The following is a 16,694-nucleotide window of genomic DNA, read 5'->3' on the forward strand; positions in this document are numbered from 1 at the left end:
GAACACATTACAGTCTGCATATAAGCATTACATGTAGTTATGAAAATGTGGCGCAAAATTTCAGTCACAATTCTTAAAGAGTTTCTAAGAAAAATAGTCTTGCAAAGCTAATCAATAATTAAATAGTTGGCAAAAAATCTCCCATTAAGAGAAATAAATGCATCAGACAAATAAATCTTTTAGACCTAATTAATTAGTCAAAACATGAACTTAAAGTTTAGCATCTATCCTGATCCACTGCACTCTCTGTCTGTCTGTGTCTAAAGAGGAAAGCAGCCCCTCCTTCACCAGACCTCAAAGGAATGCGGCATGAAGTGCCAAGATATGACGTGGAAGCAAAAAACCTCCCCCTGAATCTCCTCGGACGCAAACCTGCCCTTCAGCAATCTCCCGAGACGTTTCTCGTACCTAACCCATAGAAGCCAGCTGAGCTGAGAAAAAAGAAGAAGTGGTGGCTCCCATCCAGAGAGGACAGTATTTATACCATAATTATTGGCAGAGTACACAAAGATGTAACATTTTTCAGGAGAACCTTACGTGATTGGTCAGTCATAAAGGCATGAGGTCACACTTCCCTGACTCATTCTAAAAACCTGACTTCACTAGTCTTAACAAAAGAAGCATACATGAATAACTACATTTATAAACATTGCAACATTTACTAGGAAAAATGTTTCAATCTAATTCATCTTTTCCTTCCTTCTCAGCGCAGTAGATGGACACTTTTAACTAACTGGTACATTGGCAGAATGACAAGAATTCAGGTTGTCCTTGACTTTTTGTCATGAGGAAAGCTGCCACAGTCTGCGCATGCTCCCTTCTCATTAAATTTCAAGCCATAGTCTTGATGGATTCACAGGCAGCCATGTTTTGTGTAGGCCCCAAAAATAAAACAAACACAAAGATAATATTAATTTCATGTAAATCAGTCCATTATGTGTCCCAAGTGCATTAATAATTCACACACATTATAAAAAGAGGTGTTATTAACTGAAAATGTTTATCAAAATATGCAACAAGTCAAAGTCTATTAAGACAGGAATAATACATTTAGTTTACATGGATGTGCTGGGAAGAGAGAAACACATTCTATTAAAAATCTTCAAAGGTAAAAAGGGCACTTTTTCTCTACATTGCAAAAAAAACACATGTTAATTTAATTCAGCAAAAGCATTTTCAGTCTGAAGTGAATAGGCCTCACTTTTCATGTTTTTCATGTGCCATGTTTTTAACCTGCACCAAAATGTGCGTGGCAATTTAAATGCAGCCTGTCTGAAGCACAAAAAATAAAACAATGCATGACTGCAGATGAAATCTGCTCCATCACCCCGACTTCTTTTTTTAGGACTTGCGCCCTGCTGAGACTTATTAGCTTCGACAAATAATGAACTTGCTTAGTCGTTTCAGTCCTTCGGGTGTTCACGGGGTACTATTCCTGTGGTAGTTTAGTACTTCTCACGGCTCTTAGAGGAGTTTTGCATTCTAGTTGTTTGATCCCTCGCTTGCTGCTGATGTAGTGCTTGCTTGTAGCATTTCAGCCTCTCTTCGGGCTAGGGAAGTCCTTGCATGTTGTCAGTAGCACCAGGGCCGGACTGGGAACCACAACTGGCCCTGGCAAAGTGCTCTGCTGGCTCACCCCTACCCACTTGGGGGAGGGAGGGGGCGTTGGCGGTGGCGCCGAGCAGTTTGCCGGGGACGGTTTTCGTCCGATTTCGGTACAGGGCCGATTTTGCAGCTACGCTGCAAAAACGGCCCTGTAACAAAAACGGCCCCCAAGGGCCCAAAACTGGCCCCCACCCGTGCGGCGCACCGGGGGATTGCCCGGTGCCCGCTATGGCCAGTCCGGCCCTGAGTAGCACCCTCTCGGTGGCTTTCAGCGTGGCTACTGACTGCTTCCATTCCCTCCGTCACTCATTTTTTAATGAACTTGTTTAGTTCTCCAATGGCTTGTAGGTGTTTAGTATTTAGTAATTGTTCAGTAATTCCGGTGACGGCTGTGGTTGATTTTCATCAATAATGTTTACTCCTTCCAGTGCCTGCTTTGATAGATTTTCTCAGCAGAGTTTGAGTCTGTCTTGTGGTGGCATGGAAGGGTTTGCCTTGAGTCATTTGCTCCCTTCTATGGCTGCCAGAACAGGGGGCATATCATCAAGGGCTGAAGATATAATTATCGCCGCTTTAGCATCCGTTTTCGGGCGAAAAGCAGGGATAATTATATCGCATTATTTGCAAGGACACGCTAGCGCGTGTTTCCTTGATTCAGCTCCCGTTTTGTTCACGCCTCGCATTGCCTCTCTAATGAGAAGCAAATGAGGCGTGCCCAACAAAACACCATGGGAAAATATCGCTACCCCAGCTTCGTGATATCATCAACAAGGGGTAGCGATATTTTAAATCCCGTTAACTATGCCTTAACGCAGGAATTTAACATCTGTTAAATTCCTGACCAAGGCATAGCTAACATTCACAAAATGCTTTGATCAGCTTAGTCAGCTTAATACTGTGTTTGAATCTATCTTCTGTATTTCTGGTATCTCTATGTATTAACAATTTGATCAATAAAGCTTTTCAAACATAAAAAAGGCATAGCTAACATGGGAGGTGGATTATGGTGATACAACCACAGGGTCGTATCACCAAGGCTATCTCCGTTTTGGGTGCAACATCGCTGGTTTTCCAGTGATGTTGGCCCATTTCCCTGGAATATTATCGCCCTGGAGTAACGCATTGTTAATAACGCGTTACCAGGGCGATAAATCCCTGCGATAGATGGCGATAAATAAACAAGCGCTAAGCGCGCTTTGCGTTTATTCATCGCCGTCCTAGTAAATATGCCCACAGGTTTGCATTTGTAGTTATTTTCTCTGCCGGGTATGTTTTGGCTGAAGTTATTTAATCTCTCTGGTGGCTGGCAGGTCAGTTTGTTTATAGTGCTTTTCCCTCATACGGCTGCCTGGGCAGCCTTGCCTGAGGTGTTTTGTCCCACACATGACTGCCAGATTGGTTTGGTCTGAGGTTTTCAGCCCCTCTGATGGCTTGCAGGGGAGTTCATCTCATGGACGCATGGTAGTTTTGTTTACGTTTTTAGCCCCTCTGTTGGCTGTCTTTGTACATTTTGACTCAGGTTGCCAAGTGCCTCCAGTGTGAAGCAGAGCAGAGCCATGTAAACAAAGAAGGACTCAACGAGAGAATCTGCTCTGATGGAAAATACATGAGGAGGTAATGGAGAAAATGAAAATACAGTTGAATTGATAGCAGCAATGAAAACAGAGTGAGAAGATTAAAAAAATTACAGTTGACAAAAACAGGAAATGAGATATGAAAAGAAAACCTAAAGATGTGAAGTGTAAACAGTGAGCTGAGCAAGTACAATGAAGAAAATGCAAACACTTTTTGAAGGGCCTGTGCAGAGAAGTGCTCTTTCAGGGTAAAGCCATGAAGCCGTCCTTGGCATTCAGATGGGTGTGAATGGACTGTACCATGAGTGGGGAGTGGAGGGGGGGGTGTACGTGGGAAGCTGAGATGAGACACCAAAAAATGCAGGGCGACTTATATTTAAAATGTTTTTAACAAAAGCTTTAAAAACCTACTAAGCAAGCGGAATCAGGGTAAAGTAGGTCACACGCGAGGAATGATGACTTGTGGAGCCCAGGAGGAAAACCCTGGTCTTAAGGCGATTTGTTGAAAGACACAAGAGATATAAGGCCAAGGTAGCATTTTTAGTTTTTTTCTTACTCCAAGATCTATGCCTTGCTTCATATAATTCTTTTAGTTTAACATTGGGTAGGAGTTTGTGAATAACGTTGACACAATTTCAGAAGAACTGGAAGAGGGTGGAAAGGCCCAGAGTGATTGGTGAGAGATTTTTTTTTTTCGAAAGGCAGATGAGGGGAGATGCAGGGAGGTGCTTTGAAAAAATAATTTGATCAGTCACTCATTGAAACAAATTCACCATTTCTAAGGCTTCATAGATAATTATCTGTCACTTTTTGTAGAAATCCCTTATAAAACAGAAAAGGCTGACTCACAAAAAGAGTAGTAAACCTCCCCCGTAGGAGTACTCCTCCGCCGAGTACGGATTTACTACTTTTTCAGTTCACCAGCATTGACAGTGGCATTGCTCGAAAGTCGTGCAGCCGCATGCTTGCACGTGCATTCTAAGGAATGTCACGTCCCCCATTGTGGAACCGCACAGTACAGTTCTTCATTAAACGCAATCTTGGATTCATCCTCTACTCCTTCCTCTCCATATCCAAACAGGTCAACGCCGTCTCCTCCTCCTGCTACAAAACCCTCCGCAGGATCTACAAGTGGATCCCGACCGAAACAAGAAGGACGGTGACACAGGCCCTCGTCAGCAGCAGGCTGGACGACGGCAACGCACTCTACGCCGGAATCCCAACCAAACACCTACGACGACTACAGCGCATCCAAAATGCCTACACCCGACTGATCATCAACGTCCCCCGCCGCAGCCACATCACCCCCACCTGAGAAATCTATACTGGCTCACCTTCGACAAGAGGATCACCTTCAAACTCCTCACCCACGCACACAAAGCACTCCACAACGCCGGACCAGCCTACCTGAACAGCAGACTCAGCTTCCACCCACCCGCCAGCTCCGCTCCGCCAGCCTCGCCCTCACCGCCGTCCCCAGCATCCAACGAACAACCTCAGGCGGCAGATCCTTCTCCTACCTCGCCGCCAAGGCCAGGAACACCCTCCCTACCCACCTACGGCAGACCCAAGACCTACTTGCCTTCAGAAGACTCCTGAAGACCTGGCTCTTCAAACAGTAGCAAAGCTTCCACCCCCCCCACCCCTTTCCCCCCCCTCAGCACCTTGAGACCCTCATGGGTAAATAGCGCGCTTTACAAATAGATTGATTGATTTAATGAGTGAAGAAAGTCATTCCAGAATTGCACGCTTTTTAACTTTTTCGATTCATTTCTGTGCGTGCAAAATATTTTTGTTCATGGAATAACCTCTCTCAAAGTCCCCACACCTTCTAAGGGGGTTCCCTCCCCCCTGCCTTTCTGAAAAAAGACTCCACCAGATTTTTGTGAGAGCAAACCCAGGGTGGGAGCGGCGTTAGTGAATGCCAACACACTCACAGGTCACATGACAAACCACGCCTAGATCTGCCCATCCCCCACCCACTGTGTCGAGTTTACTCCTGTGTAACTGTTTGCAGACAATGGTGTACAATCAGGCACCAGTCAGGCATTTAAGCCAAATATGGATCCTTTTGTTGACACTGGACAGGCATAAATCTGCTGCATTGTATGACATTGTTCTGCATTCTGTCCATCAATTGCTCTTTTTGCATTTGTCACCCCGAGTGGGACGGGTATGCCTGGACGTGGGTCCCGGGCTCACTGTGCCACTAGGGTCAAGCTATCCTGGCTGATGAGGGATGAGAGCCCGAAACCGGTCCTTGGATGCTAATTTGAAGTCCAGGGAGGACCTGGCCTGGCAGTTCGGTCTGGACTGTTCCCATTGGGCGTAGGGTCAAGACTGATTTGCATATGGCTGTGTCCAAACTAGAATGGCATGGGGAGCAAAAAAACTATGGTTTTAGTCCCAGATCTCTGTACTGGGGTGAATGTATGACCTTGTTCTGCATTCTGTTCATCAATTGTTCTTTTTGTATTGTAAGCACGGTCCATACTACTAATTGCATGAATGCTTAACAGTTCAATTGCTTTATTTAAATAATTTTATTTATATGCTAGTCGCATGTTAAAATTTGACATGCAATAATACAAAGAACCCTGCAATATATGTAAGAAACCTTTTAATATAATTTCCTTATCACACGCTATTTGTGACATCATCACTCATATGTAATTTATTTATTTTATTTATTTAAACTTTTACCGCGCACAGCTACCCACAGTGGGTTTCCCGGTTTCCCGGTTTCCCTGGCCCCTGGAGAAGAAGATATCAGATAGCCAGCATGCAGGTACTAACTACTTATGTGAACAACAGCGTTTTCAGTGCTCTGCGAAAACGAAGAAGACTGGTCTCTAATTTAAGGGCAGTGGGCATGGCATTCCAATATTTGGGACCGAGATAGGAGAAGGAACGTCCCCCCATCCTTGCCAGCTTAAATCTTGGTATAGAGAAATTGCCAATTTCCGAGGATCGTAAGGTACGTTTGGGCCTGTAAAGTTGCACCAGCTTTTGTAAGTAAGTAGGTGCAATGCCTTGCTTGATCCTAAACATGTAGCATAATGCCTTAAACTTTATGCGGCTGGAGATCTTCAACCAATGCAGATCATGCAAGGCAGATAATGCAGAAGTTCTTCTAGGGACATTCTTCAAGAGTCGCGCGGCTGCATTTTGTACAACCTGCAGTACTTTGACAGTGGCTACATCAGCACCCAAATATAATATGTTGCCATAGTCCAGGCGAGATGTTATCAATGCCTGGACAACCGTTCTACGGGAAGGAATGGGAAGCATCCATAAGATCTTTTGTAGCCACCTAAGAGTAGAAAAACAGGTTGCTGCGACCTTAGTGGCCTGCTGCTTCATTGTTAACTTGTCGTCAATTTGGACGCCCAAGTTGCGTACAGCATGTGTGGGTACAGGAAGTGCACCCATCTCATTTGGCCAGTGCTGAGGGCCCCAGAGGTTCTTATTTTTCCCCAGAATGACCACCTCTGTCTTCTCCCCATTCAGTTTGAGACAGTTCCTCTGCATCCAGTCCGCCACAAGAGTGAGGCCCGACTTTAGTGCAGAGGGGTTATTCTCGTCCCGCCCTGATAGGGAGAAGACAATCTGGGTGTCATCAGCGTAAGAGAACAGGGTCAGCCCCGCCTGCTCTACGATGTTAGCCAAGGGTTTTACATAAAGATTGAATAATAGGGGGCTGAGTATGGACCCTTGGGGGACACCCCGCGCTGAGGGACAGACCGCTGATGCCGCCTTAGGGGAGAAAACTTGAAAGGTTCGCTCGCCAAGAAAGGAGGCCACCCAGGCTAAGGCCCTACCAGTCACGCCGAGTGACCGCAGAGAGTCAAGAAGGATGGAATGTGACACGGTGTCGAAAGCTGCGCTCAGATCCAGCAGGATGAGCGCCATGGTTTCACCCTGGTCGACACCATGTCGGAGACTCTCTGTCACCCCAAGAAGGGCTGTCTCGGTCGAGTGGCAGGACCGAAAACCCGACGGGGAGGAATGTAAGAAACCAGAACTTTCCACCAGTTCAGTGAGCTGGGTATTAATGTGTCTCTCTAACACTTTAGAGAAGATGGGTAGCAGGGATATTGGACGAAAATTAGCAAGATTCGAGATATCCGCACCAGACTTTTTTAACTAGGGCACTACCATAGCGTGTTTCCATGGCTGGGGTACATATGCCTCAGTAAGTGAGGCATTTAACAATTTAACAAAAATCTGATGGGTGGAAGAATCTAATTGTTTGAGTATTTTGGCCGGAAGTGCATCGCACGGAGAGCCAGAGCGCACACTATTTAGACAAGAAAAGAAGGAAATATTGTCTAATGGCTGCCATACAGAGAGTTTGGCAGTGTCGTCAACATAAGCAGATGACTGCACAGCGCCAGATGCAAGAGGTATTACCATCGGTGGCGGGGTAAAAAGATCATAGATCAAGTCGACCTTTTTAACAAAAAAGTCAGCTAAGGATTGGCATTGAACCTTGTCAAGCGCGGGAGGCGTAGGAATAGAGTCCGCTCCTGTCAGTTTTTTTACAACTGAAAAGAGCGGATTGGTGTCACTACAACGCATGCTTTTACCACGCATGCCTTTACAACGCGGTTTTTACCACGCAGTCCATTACAACGCATAATGCTTTTAGGCGCTGGATAGTGAATTATTTAATTTACTATTCCAACTCCAGTCCCCGTGGATAGCAGGGAAGGTGTTGGATAGTATATTAAATACATTCCCTATCCTAGAGCGCCCCCCAGCGCATTGCGTTGTAATGGTTTGCGTGGTAAAAGTTGCGATGTAATGGTAGTGCGTTGTAAAAAATTCGTTGTAACCGTGCTACACCGAAAAGAGCACCTTAGGGCACTTTTGTGCATCTGAAACTATTTTTTTAGTATAGTCTGCTCTAGCTGTTTTGCAGCTGTTATGATAGCCCGTCAGAGCTTCTCTATAAGCTACTTTGCGGATAGGAGAATAATTGCGCCTCCATTTCCTTTCTAAAATCTTACATTGAGTGCGGAGGCACTTAAGCTTGTCGGAAAACCATGGTGCAGGTGGATGATGAGGCATAGTTTTTTTATATGTCAAGGGAAGCGTGGAATCAACAGCATTATTTAACCACTGACCAACTGCACAATTTAGTGCGTGTCCGTTTATCTATTTCCTTTCCGATCTGTGATGCTGTCCTGGTGATATCCAATGAGAAAGGAACAGCAAAGTGGTCGGACCATTCTATTGGACGTGCTTTCTGGGAGCAGTCCAACTGGAGGTTTGACAGGATAGGATCTAATAAGTGACCAGCAAGATGTGTAGGGGCAGAGTTCAGTAGTTGAATGTTGAAGACTTCGAGAGTAGAAATAAGCTGTTTAGTGGACGTACAGTCGGAATCTTCGAGATGGATATTTAGGTCCCCAAGAATCGAAAAGTTGGCTGCTCTAAGCAGCAAGGGGGTCAGGAAATCTGGCAGAGAAGAGACCCAGGGAGTAGCATTCCCAGGAGGGCGATAGATTAATAGACCTGTCATTGTGAACTGAGGGTTAATAGTTAGCCTAAAAAGGGCTGCCTTGCAACCTTTGAAAGGAATGTCTTCAAATTTACAGGTGTACTTAGATTTGAAGATCATGGCTATCCCCCCCCCCCTTTGCTTAGAACTCTGTCCTTTCTTACGATGACGTAATTAGGGGGAATTGCAGCGGCAATATCGGGGCCAGAGCTGTCATGCAACCAGGTTTCTGTAAGAAACACAGCATCCGGTTGTTCCTCAGTGATGAGGTCGCAGATGTTATATTTGTGTTGTGGGAGAGATCTACAATTAATACTCCAAAAATGTAAAGAGGAATGTGAAGAGACAGTATTGGACTTGACAGGCCTGCTGCGTCTAACATAGCGCTTAAGCGATCTGCAGCTCGCTGGCTTTCCGAGAGCAAAACCGCATTGGTGACATTTGTATTTGGGAAAGGGCAATGTACATACAGAGCAGGATTTGCTAGCAAAGCGGCGCCATGAATGTAATTCCACAGCAGAATAGGAAAGAACCATAATGCAATATAGTAGATCAGAAACAAAGTACTCACAGATGAAGTATAGAGTACTTGCCAGAGCCCAGAGCCCGTCGGAGCGCGGACGAGCGCAGACGGGCTGACTCAGGCGAGACTCCGGCGCTAGGGACGGCGCTTCCGCAAACGCGACCGCTAGCGCAATAGGGTGACCGTATCCTTTTATATGTACCACTAGAGCGCTCACACCGCTCTGGGCACACTAAAGATGGCCGCCGTGGGAAGATTTCCCTAAACCCAATGTAGCTCAAAAACGGCAGCTAAAGGCGTCAAATGTTGGCGAAAATGTGTGCAGGTGGCCTAGGGGTATGCTGTCTGCAACACAGAGTGAGAAAGTACAGTTTTTAAAATCACGAGTAAAACGAGTCAAATAACTCTAAAACAGCTGACAATACAGCATTAATGTTGTCCCTTCACAAATAGCATTTCCTGTTAGTGGCAGGCAAAGAATCTCGCGAGCACTGTCACAGGGCTCCTTTTATATGTACCACTAGAGCGCTCACACCGCTCTGGGCACACTAAAGATGGCCGCCGTGGGAAGATTTCCCTAAACCCAATGTAGCTCAAAAACGGCAGCTAAAAGCGTCAAATGTTGGCGAATATGTGTGCAGGTGGCCTAGGGGTATGCTGTCTGCAACACAGAGTGAGAAAGTACAGTTTTTAAAATCACGAGTAAAACGAGTCAAATAACTCTAAAACAGCTGACAATACAGCATTAATGTTGTCCCTTCACAAATAGCATTTCCTGTTAGTGGCAGGCAAAGAATCTTGTTTAGTTTCTCTACTGTAGTAAGTTATTACTGATGATTTACGATATCCCAAAGCCTTCTGCCAAAACCAGCAGACAATCTAAAAGACACTCACTGAACAGAATTACCTCTTGGGCTTATACTAACATAGAGAGATAGCTTTTCAGATCTTTCTTCTGATCTTTTCTTTGAAAATTCACTTTCATTAACAGGTAAAGAGGCACTTGTGTTACCATGATTCTGTATTACATTGCTAAGGTTGACCACAAAATAGAAGGACTTTATCTACAGGTTACCACACCTCCTAACCCACAGTGGCTGGAAAGTGGTCTATATTAACCTGCTTACCAGATGTGTTTGCAACAAGGCACAGGCCACACATTGATATGTTTACTTTAAGAGTCTACATTAAGTCAACATACTTGAGGCCGAATGGATGTCTTTCTATAACAGAGCAAAAGACCAAGAATTTTAAACAAGGTTTTGGGAAGGGTGATATCGTGTGTTATCACATAATATGAGCAATAAAATACCCCATTCTTTATGTAAAGAGGATATTGCAAATTGCCTTGGAGGTCAGCTCACTTTTAAATAAAAAAAACGTCTATCTCATTTCCCTGCACTGCCGCAGCACTCCTTGAAGCCACTCAATATCATTATAATAATGTACAGTTAGGGGTACTTTATCCCATATAATAGATTGACTGGTCCAGTACAAATAATTGTTGATTGTTTATAACTTCTTTCACTTTTAAAGTAAAATGCGTGGGACTAGTCTGTGAACATCTGGGGCTGCCCAGATCAGTTGCACAAGTCGCTGCTTTCCTGTTAATAGCAATCTTTTCTCTCTACCGCCTTCAGCTGGTATGGTGCCAGATATGTTGTGTCCCAAGATATTTAAAAATATTGAACACACTCTTGTAACATTTGAAAGGACTTGCTAGCCATTTTTTTTTTTTAGGGGAGTACATGCAGAAGGACTGCACAGCTACGGAGGAGACGGTCTGTCATCCATGCAGAGACAAGGAATATATGGACCACAGAAACCATATGGTTAATTGCCGGGCTTGCTCTGTCTGTGATGGTAAGTCATACCATTTCATAAAATTGTTGTCTCAGAAGTCTTTGCATATAGTGTCTTATGTGGAAACTGCACCTCCCATCCATGACTTTATTTATTCATCCTTGGCTTTTGTAAAGCTGCATGCCTCCTTCAGCTGTAGAGTGCTGCCAGTCTAGAAGGTGAAAGCCAGCTTTGGTGGCTTGGGGGACTCTTTAGTATTGGACCAGTGAGGTAGATCCTTGGCCAGTTTCCTCCAGCCATAACACCTATCCTGCCCATAGCACGATTGTATACAACTTTGAGAAGTTCTGTTTGCAGCTGTTGTCTGAGCCTTGTGTACCCGGGTGAAGCTCTCAGGTTTGGGTTCAGGACTTTCCTCATCCAAGAACTTTGAACTCACTAGGATCCACCTCTCTGAGTAGCTTCATGTTTGAAGGATCTTTGGATGGGGAAGGGAACAGCCGTTCCTGATTAGCGAACAACTGGGGCTACCGTTTGTAATATTGAGGGGCTACAATATGCTTAAGACCTCCCATGCACTACTTTTTGTGGACAATGGTGAGTACCGTAACTTTAATTCTTCTTTCCTCCAGAAGACAGCGACGTGCTTTCGGTGGGGTCTGATGTGGTCGCGTTTGCACAGGTGCAGGTTACCAAAACTGAGACAAACACAAATGCACATCACGAAGTGCCTATAACCTTCTTCTCAAGCTCCTTATCCTGGTACCCAAGGCGATCGACTGGTACTGCCTTGCCCTAAGAGCACCACGAAAACCAATACCGAACATCTTTCAAACTATATCAAGAAATCACTTACAGAAACAGAGCTTTTATTTATTTATTTATTTATTTATTTAAACTTGTATTGCGCACAGCTACCCTCAATGGGTTTCCCGGCGCCAGGGATAGATAAAAGAAAGAAAAACAAGCAAAAGGCCCAAACAGAACAAACAGTGCAGAGGGATTAATTGAACAGAAGGTGTCAGCCTTCCCCTTAATTACCACAGGAGCCAGATAGTGGGTTTTAACACGTCTTTATTCGTTCGTGTCCTACCCTTAACTAACTCTCGGTCCTTGTCCCTCCTATTCCTGTTCCTGTTCCTAACTCCGCCCCCCAACCACTAGACTGCATCATGACACGACACCTCCCCCCTTTCTTAACAAAACGAAGTTAATTTACGGAACGTCTATAGTTTCTTGGTCAGCTGCACAGGGCTGCGACCCGTCTGTTTGAGTCATGGGACACATCTCCATTGCAAACTCAAGCTCAGTCTGTTTCTCAGGCGTCAGCAGGGTGCAATCTGTTGGAGATACTTCGTTGTGTCTTTCCGGCTGTCTTGACAGGAGTATCGCTTCTTGTGATGTGGCTGTCGATGGCTCCGCTAGATGTCGGCTGTCCGCATTCTTTTGTAGTTCTTGTTTGAGTGGCAATTGATCTCTTACATATGTGGACGTTGTTTTGGTTCTCTTCTGAGCACCTGCATGCACTCCTATTTCTCGTTGTCTTACTCGGTCAGGGGCAACACTGTCCTCATGCCCGTGGACAGGCATACCAGACAACATCGGTGCACGTTTCCCTTCTAACTGGTGATGATGACCTCTCTTTCCCAACGTTTTGGCCCTTCTGGGCAGGGTGACTGGGTGGTCCATCCCCGCCCGGCGGGTACAGTCACCTGCATCTGTGCTTCTTCTGTGCCCCCTTTGCGTAATCCTTGCTGACCCTTTAAATGGTGACGGTATATCCTTCACGTCATGATGTTCCTGGGGCTGGCATGGCATGTTGTTTTGTGGAGAGTTCAGGCATTGCGGGTTGTTGGCCTGAGGTGTGTTGCTTTGGACAGGGAAGACGGTCTTTGCTTCCACTGTGGTTTCAGGTGGTGGACACCGTGACCGTTGTCGGTACCAGGATTCTGTTGATCTGAGTGATTGTCCGGACATGCTTTCTAAATCGGTCGATGACAAACTCCTGGAGTCAACGTTATCGAGGAGACACTCCTCTGGGTGCATCTCTTGAAGTGTCTTTTGTGTTATTGCTGTGGCGGGGTTGTTTGCTAGCCAGGTATTTACTTCTTTGGTTTGGTCTTGGAACATTCGACTCTTCTCTGTTTTCTCCTGATCACAGATGACTTGAGCGTATGCATCTTGAGTTGTTCGAGTGTGTGTTTGTATCGGTTTCTGGAAATGGCGTGGCTTGTCCCCTCGCCTGTGTTTGGTCCTTTCCTCATAACCATTGAGTCGACTGTCGTCGGTCTCCTCTGTGTGGTCTGTGTCTCTGCTTGATGTTTCTCCAGAGTAGTGTGTTAGTCTCCGGAGGTAACGTGACTTGTCCCCTCGCCGGTGTTTGGTATTTTCGTCATAACCGTTGAATAGACTGTCTTCGGCCTCCTCTGTGTGGTCTGTGTCACTGCTTGATATTTCTCCCGAGTAGTGTAGACTGTCTTCGGCCTCTTCTGTGTGGTCTGTGTCACTGCTTGATATTTCTCCCGAGTAGTGTGTTAAGTGACTTCTCGACGTTATGTCAATCAGGCTGTCACGATTCCTGTTTGTCCCAGTCTTTCGTACACCCTTATCCATTGTCTTTTGTGTTGGTGACTTAGGGGTTTCCCTGTCACTTTGTCTCTCACGGTGTCCTGCCTCTCGTCCGCCTTCGCTCTCCCTCTCTCGGGTTTTGTTTGTCTCCTGGGCTTTCTTCACGGACATTGGGAATAACTTTTTCCTTTCCTTTGCCCTTTGTATTGTTGACTCAGGGAGTTCTCTGTCACTTTGTCTCTCATGGTATCTTGTCTCTGGTCCGCTTTCGCCCTCCCTCTCTCGGGTTTTGTTTGTCTCCTGGGCTTTCCTCGCGGACGTGGGGAATGTCTGTTCTCTGTCACTTTGTCTCTCATGGTATATTGTCTCTGGTCCGCTGTCACTTCGTCTCTCATGATATCTTGCCTCTAGTCCGCCTTCGCCCTCCCTCTCTCGGGTTTTGTTTGTCTCCTGGGCTTTCCTCGCGGACGTGGGGGATGTCTCCTTTCTTCTCTTTTTGTTTCCTGCGTCCTGATGAAATTCTTTGGATGCTTCTCTCGCTGTGACCCGCTCTCCAACTTCGGCTCTCCTGATGATCTCTTTTAGCGAGAACCGCCCTTGAATGATTTTGCGCTTGGTGTCGGGTTTTGAACAGCCTTCAATCACCCGCAGTCGGATTGCATCTTCATTTGTGAAGGTGTCGAAGTGGCAACATTTCACTAGACGTTGCAGCCGGGTAATGAAACTTGGTAAGGATTCTGAAGGTTCCTGCCGTGCTGCGTTGAAAGCAATGCGTTCACGATCCACGTCTTCCTTTGCGTAGAAATGAGCGAGCAGCGTCTCTCTGAGTTCCCTGTATGTCTCTGTGTCTTTTGTTGAACATTTTTTGATTAGGCGTCGGCCTTCGTGACCCACCAGCTGAAGCACTAGTAGTCGACGTTTGCTATCCCTTCGCTCGCCGGTCGTTGCAAGGAATTCGTCCAACGACTCCAGCCACCTTGACCATTCGGGACCTAAACAGTGGTCGCTAGTCTGTGCCACTGGAGGAGGTACTCCGATGCAGGGGTTGGGTTTATGCGTGTCTTTCCTCACTGGCATGATGGTGGAATGCGCAAGCGTCAGGTAGAAGGACTTGGTTTCTTGAGATCAGCTTGGTCGTCACTCACCCGTTGGCGGTATGCTTCTTTTGTCGTAGTTGTCGGTGGACTTGGTTTCTTGAGATCAGCTTGGTCGTCACTCGCCCGTTGGCGGTATGTTTCTTTTGTCGTAGTTGTTGCGTTTGACTGTTCGTATTTGCTTATGCTTGTTGTTTGCCAATGTATGTTGTGGTTTCTTTCTGTCTTTACTAGTGTTCGTTAGTTTGTTTATTGTCGCTTTGCTCGTGCTTCTTTTCTTATTCTATCTCTTGCACTTGCTTATTATTTCTTCTTGCACTTGCCTGTGCTTGTTTCTTTGTCAAACCTCTTGCATATACTTGTGTTTTTTCCTTGATCTCAGAGGGTTGCATTTTCTCACGCTTGTTGGCAGGTTCCACAACTGCCTGACCCTAACATGGCCGACACAAAATTCAATAGGGGCCTATGGCTGGCGCCTGACTTTAAGATGGCCGCCGTTTGGGACACAAATGGTTTCTTTCTCAATCACAGCTTCATTCTCAAAATTTCATTTGCTTTATTCCCTTGAGCTTTGGGCAGCCGTTAATGTATTTTGCACAGACATTCAGGCGTGTGAGGACTCACCCTCTTGTTGCTGCTCATGGCTGGCTGTCCTCACGCGTTCTCCTCGGCTGTGGTGCTGATTCGCGCCGGTTTTCTCAATGTCAACTCCCGCGGTGTGAAAACCACCGTTTGGCAGGGCGGGCACGGTTTCTTTGAAACAGCGCTGATCCTCGCGCTTTGGGCAGCATACGCGCGCGCTGCGAGAGGTGACCCTGGTTTCGAGCCCCCCCCGCCTGCTACGCCGACACAGGCTGCAGGCTCACCGTGTTCGCTGGCCGTTTCTCCCGAACTAGGGACACTCCGGTGGCCCTCCAACAGTGCAGGCAGCTCCTTTCTTTTAGTTACCGGCCACTAGATTCTGGGGCAGCATTCAGGCGCGGCGTGTGGAGCATTCCGTTTTCGCGCTCCTCACACGCTGCGCCAACACGGGCTGCAGGCTCTCTGTTTTCCTGGCCGTTCACGGACGGCAGGGGGTCTTAGGCAATGTGGGCTTCAGTACCTATCCCACCCTCGTCGCCATTGTCGTGCCTTCCCCTTAATTACCACAGGAGCCAGATAGTGGGTTTTAACACGTCTTTATTCGTTCGTGTCCTACCCTTAACTAACTCTCGGTCCTTGTCCCTCCTATTCCTGTTCCTGTTCCTAACTCTGCCCCCCAACCACTAGACTGCATCACGACACGACAGAAGGGTCTTCAATTTTTTTCTAAAAGGGAGGAGATCAGTCTCGGCTTTCAAGGCCGGCGGAAGAGCATTCCACATCTTTGGGCCAAGATAAGAAAACGAGCGGCCACCCATTTTGGCCAGTTTAATTCTGGGAACAGAAAAATCGCCACTAGTGGAAGATCTTAAAGTGCGACCAGGCTTGTAGACTTGAACCAGGTTCTGTAGGTATTTAGGAGCAGAACCCTGCCTGATTTTAAAGAGAAGGCATAATGTTTTAAATTTTACACGGTTCGGGACCTTAAGCCAATGAAGGTCACGCAGAGCCTGAGCTGCGGAAGATCTCCGGGGTACATTACACAATAAACGAGCTGACGAGTTTTGCACCACCTGAAGCTTATTTATAGTGGCCTTATCGGCCCCAAGATAAAGCACATTCCCATAGTCGATGCGGGAGATCACAAGAGCCTGGACGACAGTTCTCTGAGTAGAGCGAGGCAGCATCCATAGGATCTTCTGCAACCATCTTAAGGTGGAAAAACAGATTGCAGCGACCCTTGTTACCTGCTGTCTCATAGAGAGCCTGTCATCAATGAGGAAGCCGAGGTTGCGGGCTACGGTGACTGGGTTCGGCAAAGGACCCATATCACAGGGCCAATGCCGGGGGCCCCACAGATCTTTATTCTTGCCCAAAATAACAACCTCGGTCTTGTCACCGTTGAGCTTGAGCTGATGGTCATGCATCCAAGCAGCAAC

General features: G+C 46.4%; 1 protein-coding gene across 1 annotated transcript in view; it reads left to right on the forward strand.

Moving 5' to 3' along the window:
* LOC144766617 (uncharacterized) overlaps positions 1 to 16,694 on the forward strand; it is a 138,156-nt gene that overhangs the window by 19,618 nt on the left and 101,844 nt on the right. The window contains exon 2 of the mRNA XM_078650401.1: positions 10,949 to 11,071. Coding sequence (XP_078506527.1) covers positions 10,949 to 11,071 — 123 coding nt within the window. The remainder of the gene's footprint in view (positions 1 to 10,948; positions 11,072 to 16,694) is intronic.

The sequence above is a fragment of the Lissotriton helveticus genome, chromosome 7, assembly GCF_964261635.1.
Source record: "Lissotriton helveticus chromosome 7, aLisHel1.1, whole genome shotgun sequence".
Taxonomy (NCBI): Eukaryota; Metazoa; Chordata; class Amphibia; order Caudata; family Salamandridae; genus Lissotriton; species Lissotriton helveticus.